General features: G+C 39.9%; 1 protein-coding gene across 9 annotated transcripts in view; it reads right to left on the bottom strand.

Moving 5' to 3' along the window:
- The window catches only part of ATXN7L1 (ataxin 7 like 1), a 114,504-nt gene that overhangs the window by 26,740 nt on the left and 72,049 nt on the right, over positions 1–15,715 (bottom strand). For 7 of the 9 annotated variants that reach the window (XM_068669783.1, XM_068669786.1, XM_068669785.1 and 4 more), the window contains one exon: positions 5,882–6,104. In XM_068669783.1, the coding sequence (XP_068525884.1) occupies positions 5,882–6,104 (223 nt within the window). Of the gene's footprint in view, positions 1–5,881; positions 6,105–11,698; positions 11,789–12,127; positions 12,343–15,715 lie in introns of those variants that run through there. The other 2 variants (XM_068669791.1, XM_068669790.1) reach the window with 2 other exon arrangements.

The following is a 15,715-nucleotide window of genomic DNA, read 5'->3' as shown; positions in this document are numbered from 1 at the left end:
TAAAAACATTCTCGTGTTTTAAGATGGCCATTCTATATGACTCCTGGTAGTCTACCATAAGTTTTTGGAGATTTTAGAAATTACAAATGATCACTTCCTCTTAATGTCAGTGGGAACTACACTCAACATTAAGGAACTCTAATTTCATGTCAGCATAACAAATAAAGATGAATTGATAGCTGAACTGCAATCTGGAAGCTGCACAGGACCAACAACCGTGATTAACTGCTAAGGACTAAAAAGCTAAATAAATCAAACGCCCATATTTGTACTTGATGCTTCAAGAGAGTTCTTTGTCCAAACCATTTTTTGATTGAAAATTAAGGATTTATTCAAAAAGTTCATTAGATTTAAAAAAATCTCCATAATCTATTTACTACATTTAAAAAACAATTTTCTGCACAAAGAGTCTACTCAAATTTAGTACAGATAATGGCTGAAAGCAGACATGCAACAAACACAAAAAGAGAGGAAGGGCACATGGCAATCAGTGAAAATGAGAGAAGTGGGGGTACAGAAGATCACCACAGATATGTGGAGAAAAATTTGTATTCATTAAAGACAGGTTGTTCTCCTCCTCTTTTTTACAAAGGAAACTAACAATAATAGCAGTATTTACCTAATGGTCAGTAAAATATTTATTAGCACGCAAAATAGCAAAAATGTTCAGTATTTTTTCTATACTAAGAATGAAGCAGGATAATGCACCTCGATCACAAAAAGATGGTTTTTGATTCCTTCAGTAACTGCAAAATGCTAGCTGAAAAATCAGAAATATTTTTTTTTTAAATAAGCAAAGCTGGACAACATGGCCATGAGTTCCAACAGAGCTGAAGAGATATCTGATGTCTGCACATTAATTTCTAACTGCATCTTGGAATATCTGGCAACTTAGGGAAGACAGCCTAGTGCTGATGTTGTATTCACACCAAAAACCCACACTGGAAGGTCTTGGAAAGAGTAATGGAAAAGCTAACAATAACAAACTGATAAACAATTTGTTCATATGGTTGTACTGAAAAGCAAAAGAAATCTGTTTTCACTTTCTGGTGAGGTTACCAGTTAAGCTGACAAAGATAACTGTGAAAATTCCAACTTTTGGAATGCATTATAAAATAAAAACACTTTAAAAGCACATGTTAAACAAACAAAAATCAAAAACTAGTTTTCAGAGATTCCAATGAGGGTGTTGCTAGTGGGACTTCTTAGCCATCATAACCCCGTCTGACACGATTGAAAACTTCACTGGCATTTAGAAACAAACACTAGATTCCTGTCAGTGGCATTTGCTGATGGAATTAGGATTGAGGGAAACCGTGACAGACAAAGGAAGTTATAAAAATTAGCATGGGATGTTTGGTGAAATGCATTCATTCAAAAATAGAATCAAATGTAAAGTTATACACGAAGAAAGGAGCTATTCAGTGTACAGTAAAATATGGGGAGAAAACATACTGGAAATAAGGACAAAAATATTTAGTGGTCAGTGGATAAACAATATGAGCTTTTCTTGTATTGTTGTGCTGACATTAAAAGAAAAGGATATAGCAAACAAGATTAAGGAGCAGATTTACTTTTCTCATCTCCTCGGTTATACTGGTATGTCTCCCAGTTTTGCTGACCAGTGTTCAATACTGATGTTGATGAATTAGAAAGAAACCAGAGAAGCCTATGAATATATCTGAGGGCTACAGAAAGTGCTTTATCATCACAGGCTTCAAAACCTCATTCTCTTTTTAGATAAGGTAACTGATTTCCCTGTTTTCTCATGTTCTTAAATAGACAGTAAATAGTAACTCCTTCAGTGGAGCCTGTGACAAACTCCTGAAACAAGACTGTATTTCCCTCCTCAGTAACTTGTGATAATTTCTTTCAGTTCCAAGTCATTACTTGTCAAGTCATTCCCAAGCAAGAAAAATAGTTATAGTATGTCACAATACTGGTACTCCTATCTCCTTATTACCTACACTTCCTTTTCTTCAGGCTTTATTAAATAATTTTCCCTTGCTATCATGTAATTTTGCTGTGTTTTTTTTTTTTGTCATTCATAGCCATATTAATTCTAAAGTCTTAGCTACCTGTTCAACTCTTTTTTTAATTTGTTTTTTAATTCTTAGGAAATAAAATTCAAAAACATTTACAAATGTAAAACACTTCTATTTTTTATTTCTGGGATTGCCTCTAGGTGTAAGAAAGTATTTTTGATGCAGTGATTAGAATATATGGCTCAAGTTAACTTTCGAATTTTGTTCACAATTCCATGTTGCATTAGAATTTCTTGACAAGCTTCACTTCCTCATCTTTTCTGCATACAAAGGCATTTCCTAATCACAAAGAAATAAAGACTAAAAGATGGTTAAAAGATTCCTGTAAGTGACATTACAAACCGTAAATGGTTACCCACAGGTATACCTTGTTTGTGATCTTACTACAAAAAGACCATAAATTCCCTACATGTTGATGAAAACTACAAAATTTCTGTTTCATTTCCTTTATTTTCAGAATTTCTGGCAGGCAGCAGCTAATCCTCATGGAGGGAGGTCAAGAAGACATGCTTCAGCTGGGATCGCTGGCTTTAACACTTCACCCTGGTCTTACACTGCCTCAGGAGCACGGTGCAGGGAAATGAACATCCCACAGCATCAGGGCAGTGCTGGGAAGGTGAAGTGGTGTCCTTCAGGCATCCAGGGAGGAGCCAGGAGCTCCAGGCCCCTGCAGTGGGGCCCATGCACCCCAGAGCTGCAGTTCCTCCGAGGAGAGGGGAGCAAACTGTGTCGTGAGGCGAGGAGGGATGACCAGAGACAGGATCAGCTCAAGTGGAGAGATGAGTCAACTGTCGCCTCCTTGGCACCAGAGCACTTTTTACAAATGGTATCTGGGCTGTTTTTATGGATCACCATCTCATGTTCATTATTATTGTTATCACTAACAATTAACTTATTTGTTGCCTTTTTCTATTTTCTACCTGTTTGCTGTGTCTCCTACAACCTCAACTGCAAGCTCCAGAAAACCCTGGTTCACGTTTATCTTGCGCACAGTGCAGTCGTGCTCCAGCAACCGCTCCGGTCTCTGCACACTGCTGTATTAATAGCAACGATGCTAGAGAGAGACAGGAAAAAAATCAGAGCCGAGAGGTATTTCTGGATGATGTATTCACAGTAATCTCTCACATTCCAGCTACAAGAAGGCAAGGATTAAAACGGCAGAGACAAAAATGCAACAATTGCAGCTCTCTTTCACCTGAGCATTCTGATCACGCCTTCTAAAGCATTAGCTGAGGAGTCCTCTGAACCGCTGCAGCACGTCTCAGGACATGGATGTGAAGAAAACGAGCTGCTGGGTCAATGCTTAAGATGATGACTCAAGCAAATCAATAGTGAATTAACAGAAGAGCTGGGTCTACATGCAGGCAGGCATGCCAACAGAGATCTACTGGGCCATGCTGTCGCAGAGGCCATTTCTGAAACACTGCTATAAATATAGCATCTAAAAATTAAAAGAGAGACTGAAAAAAATGTGAAGGAATCAGCTAAGTGCAACAAAGGTTATTCCAGGTCTGGAAAGCACTCATTACAAGTGATACGGCTCCTGAGTGAAGCTAACCTATGTATTTGTGGTGTCTCAATTACTGCAATGTAACGGACAAAAGCACTGAATAACTGGAAGCTTCACAGGATGATAAGCTGTAACGCATGGATACATGATGAATTCGGTGCGTATTTTTTGAGACAAATTTGTGTCAATTCAGTATGTCTTTCTAAAAGATAAGTGGGTGAAGTTCTATGCCTTGTACAGATCGGTGAATGAAAAATATAATCTTATCTTAAAAAAGAATTACAGAATTATGAGTAATTTCTCCTTTAAAAAATCAGATCTGCTGAATAATTCCTAGAATTCTAAATAAAAATGACAATCCACTAATGGAACAGGAACAAACTCTTTGTTAACAGCTCACTATAAATTGTGATGATTATCGGACTGATTTTATTCTCTAAGAAATCATGTAATCTATGGCACTTGTCACTAAACTCTGAAAGACAAATTTACCGATCCCCAATTCGGACCGTCAGTGATCTGCTGTGCGATGATTACAGTATCTTTAACCAGTAGATGCCTCATTTTCCCCTAGTAAACAGAACCACAGCGTTATCTCCTTGCAGAGCTGCAAGAATTTGGTAATTCACAAAGTAGAACTACTGACATATTCATTGCTAAATAATTAACAAGTCAGTACAACAGTTTTAAACAACTAAATCTAACTTCTTAATCATCAGTAGATGTTTGGGATGTTCCCAGTAATGGGAAAAAGGGTTGGTGAAAATGGGTATTTTGTTCCCTTTCAGCTTTTACTGACTGACAGAAAGCCATCTGTTGCCAAAACGGAGGACACTGTTTAGATTCAGTTAGCAGGCTGAAACATAGATATGGAAATTGCTGTCTTTAAAAATGGGTAACAGGTTTGTAGAATTAATACTCTGAAGACTTTTCTGAATTTCTTTTAATTAGATTTAAAATAAAAATGTTCATTCCTCTTTTTAACATTCACAATAAAAGGCCACTATTCAAGCAAGAGTGTTTTGTGTTTTTGGTTTTTTTTTTTAATAGTAAAGGAGGCACTTACATGTTAACTAAAATAGCCCGTATCTCATGTGTGTGTGTGTAGTCTAAACATCCAAAATTTGTGTTTTCAGAATTATATACTGTAATTGTCCATAACATTCATCACATTTATAGAAACGGTGGGTTCTGACTTACAGGAAGATTAGATATTGACTAGGTTTATTCCAGCGCAAGGTAAATTCTATGGCTAGGCAGATGCTGCTGTCTTCGAACTTATGCCAAGGAGTGTATGTTTCAGGCAGAAAACACGAGCCACTATTTTAACATGCTAGGAGTTTACGTTTTGTCTCACCGGTGAATGGTTTATTTACTGCTTTAAGGCAGTTGTGTCCAGAAATGCTACCTAAAATCATGACCCTCTTATGCTAGATACTGCATATAAATGGGAAGGATACTTATATAATAAGTAGATAAAGCTTGAGGAAAAGAAAAAGGAAGTTCTTTTATCTCACATTCACAGAAACGGAACTGAAGCTGAGGAAACTGAATTGTAACAGTAGCCTGTGTAGAAGCAGGAACTGAACCCAAATCTCCTGAGTTACCAACCTAGTGACCTAATCACTAAGCATCTTTTCTGTAGATAACTAAATAACAGTTACTTAAGGGATAAAACAGTGACCCAGTTCTGCTCTCTTTTACGTCTTTGCAACTCTGCTGCTATCATCACAGTCATGGGAGGATGAACCTGTCAGTGTCAAGCCTAGATGTGTTTATCTATCACAGTACGTGATGCAAGACTCCAAAAAAAAAAAAAAAGTGATTTTTGCAGCTGGAATGTTCTTCTGTCTTCTTATAAAGCAGCGCACATTATCAAAATGCAGAATGAGCTCCAATGGCAGCTGCCACTGAAGATAAATGACTATAACCAGTAAGTTTTCATGAACATGAACTAAAACAATGTTAAGAACTTCACAAAAATTATCTATTTAAAAGCATCGGTTTTAAGGGCTGATACTGTAAAGGCAGATGGACCTTGAAGATAGCAAACTGACTCAATATCTCACTTACTATATGCATCTCAGAAAGGCAGACATTTGATGGAACATCACAAGAGTAAATCAGTCCTTTTTCCTGTTCACATATATATATATACGTATATTTAAAAGACATCCCAATTCCTCCCTTAAGAAATGTAGAGGCTTAAAAGGCAAACTTAGAAAAGACAAAAATAAACTTTTTTTTTTGGCAATTGTGAAGTGTATATATAGATACTTATTTTTTGAACGCCAACAGCTCAACTAACTGTTCTTTTGGCACTTACCATGGTTTATCCCTTGATACTTTTGAAGGAAAGACTGTGTGCTGTTTGCTACTGGAGGTAAGTAGATTGTCTTTGGGCGTTTTGAATGGCTTTGAGTTGCTGCTGACAGGGTTATGGCCGCTGATACAGGATTTCGGTTTCATCTGTACTAGGGATGTCCTGGAATTACAGGCTGGAGAAGCTGGAGAAGGGGAAGGTTTACACATTGAACCGTGTCTTCGTTCTGTAATGGAAAAATAACATACTTAACAACATTTCATAGCCTAAGATTAAAAAAAAAAAAAAAAAAGAGAGAGGAAATTGTTCCTCTCTATTCTAGTTACAATGATTTAAACAATCCAAAGAATGATTACCAGTTCATTACTGTAGTGAATGTAATCATGCCAAAAGATAATTAAACAAAATCAACTCTGTAAAGTGCTCTGAACAATGTAAACAGAGCACAACAAATGCTAACTAGCAACACATATCTCCCAGAAAATTTCACTATGAAATCTCAAATCGTTGCTCAAGCACCAGGTACCCACCAGCACCTGTGTGAGCTACCCTGGGTGTCCCAGCTCCTTCAGATATGCAGCGCCAGCCCAGATGACTCAGTGAAATACACCCTGATAGGCAGGAGACTGCTTCTATCCGGGCTCATGGCAGATCCATGTGACCCGGTTACTGGGCAGTTTACCTCAGGACTGCCTTGCTCCAGTTTAATGGGAAGCTGTAAGGACAACATGAGGAAGACAGAGCGGCAGCTGAAAGTGAGGGGCCTCCTGGCCGTGCTGGCCCCGCAGCAGGGCAACAGGCTTCAGGACAGGCAGCCGTCAGAGAAATTGTTTGTGTTTAGTCACTGATATTACTAATATTCCAATCTACATGTTCTACCCCTGATACTACAGCCATTTGCTTTGAAATAAAGATGTTTTCTAGGGAGAAGTGGTTTCCAGTCAGCAGCCGACCAGGCCCACACAACACTAGGCCATGGGCACAGCCACCGGGCACAGCAATACGGCCTAAAAACTGACCCAGAGCTTCCCCAAGGCGACTCTCCCCTTCTAGACACATCATTTTTCCTAGTCCAAAGCCTTCAGCACTGAAGCTGAAGAGTGCTGGGTGCTGCTCTCCGAGAGGGCTGGGGAACCATCGGCAACCTGCTGCTCCACGGGTTTGTGGTCACATCCCAAACCTGGCGCTCGCTGCTTTGGTAGTTCAAGGATAACGAAGAAAAATTTTCCCACAGAGAATCAAAACACGACAATTTGTCAGGCATGTCCGCAAGTAAAAACTTGCCAGCAGCAGAGGGATTCATCCATGATTAATTTGCAATAGGCGAATACCTCAAGAACAAAGAGAAACGCTTAAAAAATCTACGAGGAGTATTTCAAACTGTTTTACTACATCTCCAGTGGCTAAACAAAGGATTTTCTATCAAAACCCAGCACTTCCAGATCTCCATACATTCACAGCTTTAACTACAAATGCTGAAATTCCCTCACGATTCTCCTGTAACCGAAGAACAAAACTTCCATAATTATTTTCAGTGCATGAAGCTCTCCTCAACCTCCAATGCCAACCATCATTTGCTGGTTTCCACCCGGCCACATAGCTCCGTGTACAGTCCCTGCCTCAAAAAGTCCTCGGCAGGATGTAATTAATTTACATTCATTTCACTCCACGTTTGTGTGAACAGCCATGTGAGCTACGCGTCTGTCTCTGAAGTGCAGTTCTATTCACAGATTATTCATTTAGTTAAATAATCGCTGCTGTGTTCAGGTTTACCAGCCTTCTCGGCAACTATTTAATCAGTTTAAATTAGATTAATAAAAATTTGCACTTTTACCGTTAATTACTTGAGGGCTGATGAAAAGGAACTGCTGTGTAACCAAGAAAACCAAGTGACATAGGTGAAACTTTGGAAAAAAAAAACCAACACACTCCTCAGATACAAATTGTATAAATTCTGGATCAATCACTACCCAAATCTTCACCATAGCTTCTGCTTTTCTCCAGACTGACTGCCCTCGGGTAAACCATATCTTTGATATCATCCCTAAGGATATATTTGGAAGTGAAATACACTACTCTGATATTAAAATTAATCTTCCGGAAAGACAGACATTCAAGATACTGACCATCTAAAATTATATTTAAAAGTCATCTAAGTATCACATGCCACAGCAGGTTATTTTTTAAGAGTCACCTTACACTGCATTTTAAAAAAACACCAAAGCTGAACATTTGGTGTTCTTTCCAAGACGATTTTTTCAGTTCATTAATTCCCAAGAGCCAAACACTACATTAACATTTTTTTAAACGATGTAACATAAAATAGTAGAAGAGGCATAGCAGTAATAAGAAAATACAGTAAGTGCATCCCACTATTTTAAATAAACATTTACCTGTAAGATAGGGAAGGAAAAGCTCAGAAGATTATATATTTTATCTCAGTGTGCCAGATTGGTGGTCAGTGTTGCGATCAGAACTGACTGCTAAATGTGGTGTTTCCTCTCATCTCCTCCAACTCCATTCTTCCCCCAAAGCACAACTACAGAAAGCCCTCTGCGCTTCAGAGAGCCTCTGATACTTTGCGAATTAGCAGTGTTACTCAGCTTCTCTTGAAATTTCCTATATGCAAAATGGAAATTGTGACCCCTCTAAAGTCACACAGCAGGAAGAACATAAATAGCTGGGGCCGCACAACTGTTGATAGTGTCGGACACCGCTACAACAGGGAAAAATCGACAAGTTTACTCATGCAAGGTAACACTGCTTTAGTGTGGGCAGCAGCACCTTACCAGGAGGGCTGCAGAGGAGTGCTGGAGGAGAAACTCCTCGAAAGGCGGCAGAAAGCAATTCTTTAAGCTGGGCAGACACTGCGGCAGGAGGCTGGGCTTGCCAAAGGTGTGAAACCTCATAGAAAATCCTGATGGTGGGGGCATAAATCATAGCTAAATATCGATAGATTTCTTCGCAAGAGCTGTTAGGGTAAGGGCTATTATTGCAAGAGCTCCTGTTTCTGTGCTGTGCTTCTTTATCAAACTAAATTTCCCAGTCACATCTGTTCTTTAAAAATTTTTACTAATTTGTCTATTAATATCTATGATTTCACTTATTACATTATTAATCTGCTGTTACCCAGCCTAATTAGTAAATTAATAGGTGAATAAAAGACATTTGCACATCAGATAGATATTATCAAATCAAATGTTCACGTGCTAGCACATCCAGATCATAACTAACCATCCATGTAGAAGCTTCTACACTCATCTGCAGTTTCTACATAGATGAATTAGATCTAGCAGGGCAGATGAACTCACACACACACACAGCTGTGGACATATCTGTCCCTGTTTACTTGAACAAATGGCAGAGTCACTGGTTATACACAAACAGAAAGTAGGATGAAAGTTTTTGCTCCTAAAAATAATAAAAAAGTCCTGCAAGACAACTGGAAATGCAGTCACCGCTCCTAAAACACTGACCCAAGTTTTACACCCAGTTCAGTTTCTGCAGAAGCTTACAGTGCTGTGAATGTGTTCAAGTTTAAAATATGAAAAATGCCCCCAACTCTTCCAGTTAATCTGAATACTTCCAAATACGCTTGCGCTCCTCAAAAATAACAACACACATTCTGTTTTCTTCCCAAATAGCAGTTGCTGTCAAATCCAAAGAACAGAGAGAGCACAATCAAAGTTGCAATCCTCTTTACCCCATTAATCCTTCTGCAACCTCTCAGCTGTCTCAGAGCAGCCACTGCAGCAACTGACAAGCAACATGTGACTCGTGCTGTCAAACAGTTAATGTATTAACGACAGGAATCTCAGAAGTTTAACACGCTCGCCCCGAATTCACGGCGCTTTCTGAAGAATCGATCGCAGATCGATACTCGTCGTTTTTTCTGGTTAGTGCCCAAAAGCTCAACGCTACAGACTGTCCTACTGCGCCTCGCCAACTCTGCATCAGTAGCATTGCGAACGATCTTAAACTTTTCCAGGAGATTCTCCATGTCCTATGGAAACATGGACGCAGTCCAACTTTCTCAGCCAAATCTGAATTGTTTGCTAGATGTGAAGTCCTTATGTTGTTGGAGACTTAACAGTCCCTAAATCTCCAGAGCTTCTCTCCCCTGCCCTTGCACTCAGTTTCAACTCCTCCTTCCTGCATCCTACAGAACACAGTCCCCTACCTTTCCCCAAAACCTTTGCTGCAGCTGCCAAAGTCCTCTAGGTCTGTCTTTGAATCTCTAATTCCACTGGATCCTCTTTGACTGGCCACCGGGGAATACTAGCAGCTGTTTTGCAGGAAACGCCACATCTCCTTCTAATCATAAGCAAAAAAGCAAAGCAATAGGAAGGCAACATGATCTCCAGATCTACAAATAGTGTGTGGGAAAAGAGGCAAAACACGTTTTGAAGTAGAATGCATTTTCTTTAATTTTTGCCTCGACTATCCCTTATGTAAGATGCAACACCCCCTTAGCTCTCAGCAAACCTTAAATACAACAACACAACATTAAATACATTGCTGGTAAATTATGCCAACCACGTATTTCTAGGTGCACTGCAGCAGTAGTGCACCCAGAGAAGACCTTTATATGATACCGAAACCACAGATTTCTCCAATTTGGACTACCAACAAATACCATGCACAGTATATTCCACCTAAATCCATTCTTACCCAACATGCTCTACTCAACATTCATCAAATCAAGTGAACAGCTTTTGCCCACAGTATGTGTCTCATCCGCTGGCGAGACTTAGAAGACTGCAAAGGAAAGAAGTCATGAGACAGCTTGAGCGCAGAGACAGATACGCCTTTGGTCTTTCAGTATTTTTTGCAGGTAGTTCAAAAAAAATCCCTCTATCGTTGACAGAAGAGCACACTAGAACTTTGTCAGCAACAGTCATTTCGAAACATAATTCTCGTTCAGCACGATCCTACTTCCTGCATACAAGAGGCCTACAGCAAAATCAGTTTTAAGTTGACCCATGAGTAACTCAGTGACCCGGCGTGAGGGATTACAGCTTGGTACTACATTTGGAAAAAGCAAGCAAAACATAATTGCTAACACCCAGAAATGTAAGTTATTTGCTGTTAATAAACAGATTTAGTTTAAATAAAACTCCTTAAAAGCTTATGTTCATCACAACGCTCAAGCTTATAGTATTTAAAATAGCATAAACCTTCAAATCTGAGTGCCCTTTACCCACCACGAATACCATTTATTGTTCCCTATTTACAATAAGCAGATGTTAATGAAATTTAGTATCTACTCCACAGCGTGATTGTGTCCCAGCAGTACACCCGCCTTGTTGATGACCGTGTTACTTATGGTAACAGCAGACACCACCTATGCACGAGTTGCAGTTTTGCTATTTACAGTATATCCTGAGGTGCTTTGTTACACAGCCCTTCGCCGTGCTCAGTTGAGCAATGTATACTTACAATTTCAGCAAACAGTAAAGTGAAACCTTCCACCTTGTACTGATCCCAGTTCAAAGTTTAAAAATGCACTTGGCATTAATTCTAATAAAACCCAAACAGAAAAAAAAAAAACCAACCACACATGCCCGAAAAGCTACGATCAGCCACCAGAAAATTGAACAAGTAGACTACTTGCAGAAATGTGTCATCCTGCAGTAACTGGCAGCTGGTTCATAACAAGAGTTCATAAACACCTTGTAAGCACTTTCATTTTGCAGCCACAGTCTAAAAAAAAAAAAAACAACCTAACAAAAGCCAGTACGTGAGGCTAACTAAAAATAAATTCCGATCTGACGCTAACAAACTACAGCAAAACGTTGCAAGACCGAAGGACGACTTTACCAGCTTTTTGGACAAAATACTACTCCGAGTCCAGCTGAAAAAGTTTGGAAATTATATCCACAAACCGTTCCTCCCTCCTTGCACCGTGCACTGTAAAGGAAACGGCACAGTCAGTTTCATTTTGATACTTCTTGTAAACTGACAAAGGAAATAAACTGCCAACTCAAACCCCAGCACCGATCCGCTGCACAAAACGCAGCTCGACAATTGCGAGCTTCATTCCAGGTCAAATGACATAATTGGGAAATTATCAAGTGCTAAAATAACCGCCGTTCCGCTCGTGTTTATTTACAATAAACACAAGCCTCGCTTTCTGACATAAACCCACGAAAACGGTTCTCCATTTCCCAAAAGCCTCCGACGGAGTAGGATCAGCAAAATTATGCAAAACATCCTGCGAGGAGAAGAAATGTAAACCGAGCCACTTACAGCGAGGAGCAGGCTGCCAACTTAATCTGATTCTACGACGACTGTAAACATGTACTTTTGGAACGTGAAGCGATTCCCATTGCCACAGATGCCGTCAGAGGAAGGCAGCGGCGCGAGCAGGCATTCTGCGCACGGCAAGAAGCGGGCGGGCGACCTGCCGCAGCGAACACCCCACGGGCGCTCGCGCGCACACCGCCTGTTTTGACTCCCGGCACTTGTTAAGCACCAAGTTTCAGGTCCTACCAGTTGGACACCAGAGCTGAGCCCGTGCCAAGGACAACAAGCCCTGAAAGCGGCTGCGTGCCTTTTTTTTTTTTTTTCTCCCGAATTGTTGATCCAGCCCAAGGAACTGCAGAAGTGAACCAAAGTGCAACATTAAAAGTGACAAGAAGCACAGCCTTTTATCAGAAGACACACTTTTTTTTTTTCTTTCCTTCTTTTTCTTTCTTTTTCTAGGGTGTTTATGTCTAAGGGAGTGGGGCAAACCTGCTGTTTTGCTGAAACATCTTTTATTTAGGGAAGAATGCCTTGAGCTTTTCCAAGAGTAGTTACAGATGAGACAGCAGGATTAATCTCTAGAATAACACTAAATTACTCCAAAGTGGCTAAATTTCTTAAAAATGGCCAAATTCCATAAAAAACACTCAGCATTTCCCAGAACACTTATTTCTTTTTGGTATAAAGCATTAAAAAAACAAAAGAGGAAGGGTCGAACAGACCTCCACCACGGCACACAAAAGCTTCAGATGGCGGGATTAATTATGCTGAATGTGAAACGAAGCTGCTGGCTACTTGCTTGCTTCTTTGCGAGTATTTTGAGATCTAAAGCTGAAGCTCCAAGGCCCTGCTGGTGTATGAGAGAGCCAGGAAAAGGATGGAAAGGAGTGAATACCTTGTCCTGGTGACAATGTCACTCCTCACGTCACTCTGTTAGGAGACCTAGATTTAACGCCGGTGCCAAGGCCTATTTCTTCAGCTCTAAAAGGGGATACTAATGATTTAGGATATTAACTTGCTTAAAAAAAAAAAAAAAAAAGAAGTTGGAGATTTTGGAGGCACAATTCTCTATGTGCAATCACTATTTGCCACCTGACACTGCAGGAAAACCACCTGTTTTTCTATCACAACTTACACGCTCTCCTCAGCTCAGAAAGACCAAAAATCCCTGGACAAAAAAAAGACCTAACAGAGCAAGTGAATCACGGGCACACACTGTTTTTTTGCGTGACACTCTACTACAGAAAAGCAAGGAGAGCTTAGGCATGGAAATTTCCAGTTCTGATGGAAGAGATGCCCTGGTAGCCCAACACGAAATCTGTGAGACATCCCGAATTCCCTGGGAGGGTGTGGGGTGAGTGCATCTTACACCTCGTGCCCTGTGCTTATGCCATAAGGACAGCCCTCACCATCCTCTTGCACTAGTTCCTCTGCACTATTTTATTACCTGCTGACCAGTGGTGGTAATATTTTTGTTCTCAGATCAAGGAAATACGCTACCAGCCCTAACCTAAAAAGTTTTCAAACAATAGGACTTCCCTTTCAGGCACAGGCAGCACCACAGACAAATAAGAATTTTGTGGGTGATCTGTGTACGTGAAGAGAAATCTTTAGTTAGGCTATTTGTGGGATGTAACTAAACGTATTTCAATATTAAACATAACATTAGGAACGGCACACTAGTTTACTAGAAATATAAATTTAAAAGCAACTCATTTATTCACTCCCCAAAGAATCTGGGGAATAATTTTACTCCAGACTGTTGCAAGAAGAGGAAAATTTGGTATCGCTACTCCCTCATGCTTCATAACGTGTAGCAGAGCCCTTTATCGGGCCTAGGGCAGATCTTTCACACTCAAGGTCATCTGCTGATACCCATTTTTATTTATTTACTTGTATTTTTCAGAGATACCCCGGAATATTTTACCTATCTCCATCTTCAATGATATTTACAAAATAATTTATATACATTAATGTTTTAGGAACTCATCAGATGTTGCCCCTATAATAAGACTATTACAGAAAATTTGTACTTCTACCTCTTTAATGTTTTGCTTAATCTAAGCAGAGAGAAAACAACACTTCTTTTGGAAGATAAGATAGCCACAGACGAGTACGGAGGGACAGCTGAGGTGGTCTGGCAAGTCTCCACAAGGAGCTCGGGGTTAGGTGTCAGGTATTTTCTCCACACTCAGACTCAAACTGATCAGACGAGCAGTGCTCAGCTCCTACAAAGCTGAACGCAATCACTACGGTTTTGCAGGTAACTGAGCTAATGGTGAGAACCATATCACACAGACCAGCAGAAGTCCGTCATACTTCCACATGTTAAAAATGCCTCTACAGGCAAAAGAATAAAACAAACGTAACAGCAAGATGAGCCTTGTTTAAGCAAAATACCCAGATTTCATGACTCCACCAAAACAATGCTGTAACTTACTGAAATTGGCCCAGAATAATAGCTCTGTAGCACTTGCGTGTAACCTACTATTTAAAGCCTCTGGCTTTTTCAGCTCTGTTATTTGGGATCCAAACCCAGCATCTGGTGAAACAACATATTTCTTTTTCTATATTAACAACCAGATGTGCCATAAAGAGAAAAATAATGAAAAATGTTTTTCTCAAAGTCCATGGGTTTGATCCCTAGATTTTCTGCATCTCAGTTACCCTGAGCTTCTCCACCCCACAGCACCCTTACATTTCATCCCATATCCAGAGTCTTTTGTGCTCCCTGTCCCACCAACTTCCCCCAGCAAGGTCTAGAGGTACACATGTGACAACTACCAGCACAAGTGTGCTGCTGCCACAAGGAACTCTGTTCCCTGGGGGCACAGTAAGGTATCTCCTCACAGTTGCTGATTTTCACAAAATCGCTGAAACTTTGCCTCTTTGAAGTCGAATTGGCATGGAGTTAAAAATTCTTCGGCCAAAATCACTGTAATCACATGAGCCTTATTAATATTATTTTCTGGAAAACACAATTTGAAAAATTTATATGGTATTTTTTTACCTGCTTTTGCGTATTCGTTACTCCTCATGGATATCCCCTGGCCTCAAATTGATCCCTTCGGAATATTCTGACATCTTGTAAAAATCAAGTTAACCAAACACACCTGCCCAAGAGAGGACTGCTGTTTTGTTCTGAAAACTGAATGAGCTTGTATTTAAGTTTCAATCCGTATTATCAAACCTGCAATAAAAGCAGAGTACGAGCCAGTGTAGAATATTTTTTCATTCCTAATGTTTTAGATAAATCAGCTCACACGTTTTTTCAGGCATCTCATTTGCCACAAGTAATAAACCCTATTATTTAGAACACTGCAGGAATACCCACAGGTTATAACCCCCTAAATCGCAGCCTCCAAAGTGAATGTCCCAAATAATTCCCAGAGAGGTCATTTATTCGTGTTTCTCTCACTAATACAATAGCATTTACAATAGGAAAAACCCCAAACCCTCAACCTGCTACAGAAGAAAACTGTGAGCAAACCATGCTGAAAGGCCTACCTGTAAAGGCATTTTGTTAGCTGTTTCTTTTTCTTCATAGTTCCTTTAGTTCCCCATTTATTTACAATTTCAGATCTGAAAAGA

The sequence above is a fragment of the Anas acuta genome, chromosome 1 (genome assembly GCF_963932015.1).
Source record: "Anas acuta chromosome 1, bAnaAcu1.1, whole genome shotgun sequence".
Taxonomy (NCBI): domain Eukaryota; kingdom Metazoa; phylum Chordata; class Aves; order Anseriformes; family Anatidae; genus Anas; species Anas acuta.
The sequence above is the reverse complement of the archived record's forward strand: the minus strand, read 5'-3'. Positions and strand labels throughout refer to the sequence as shown.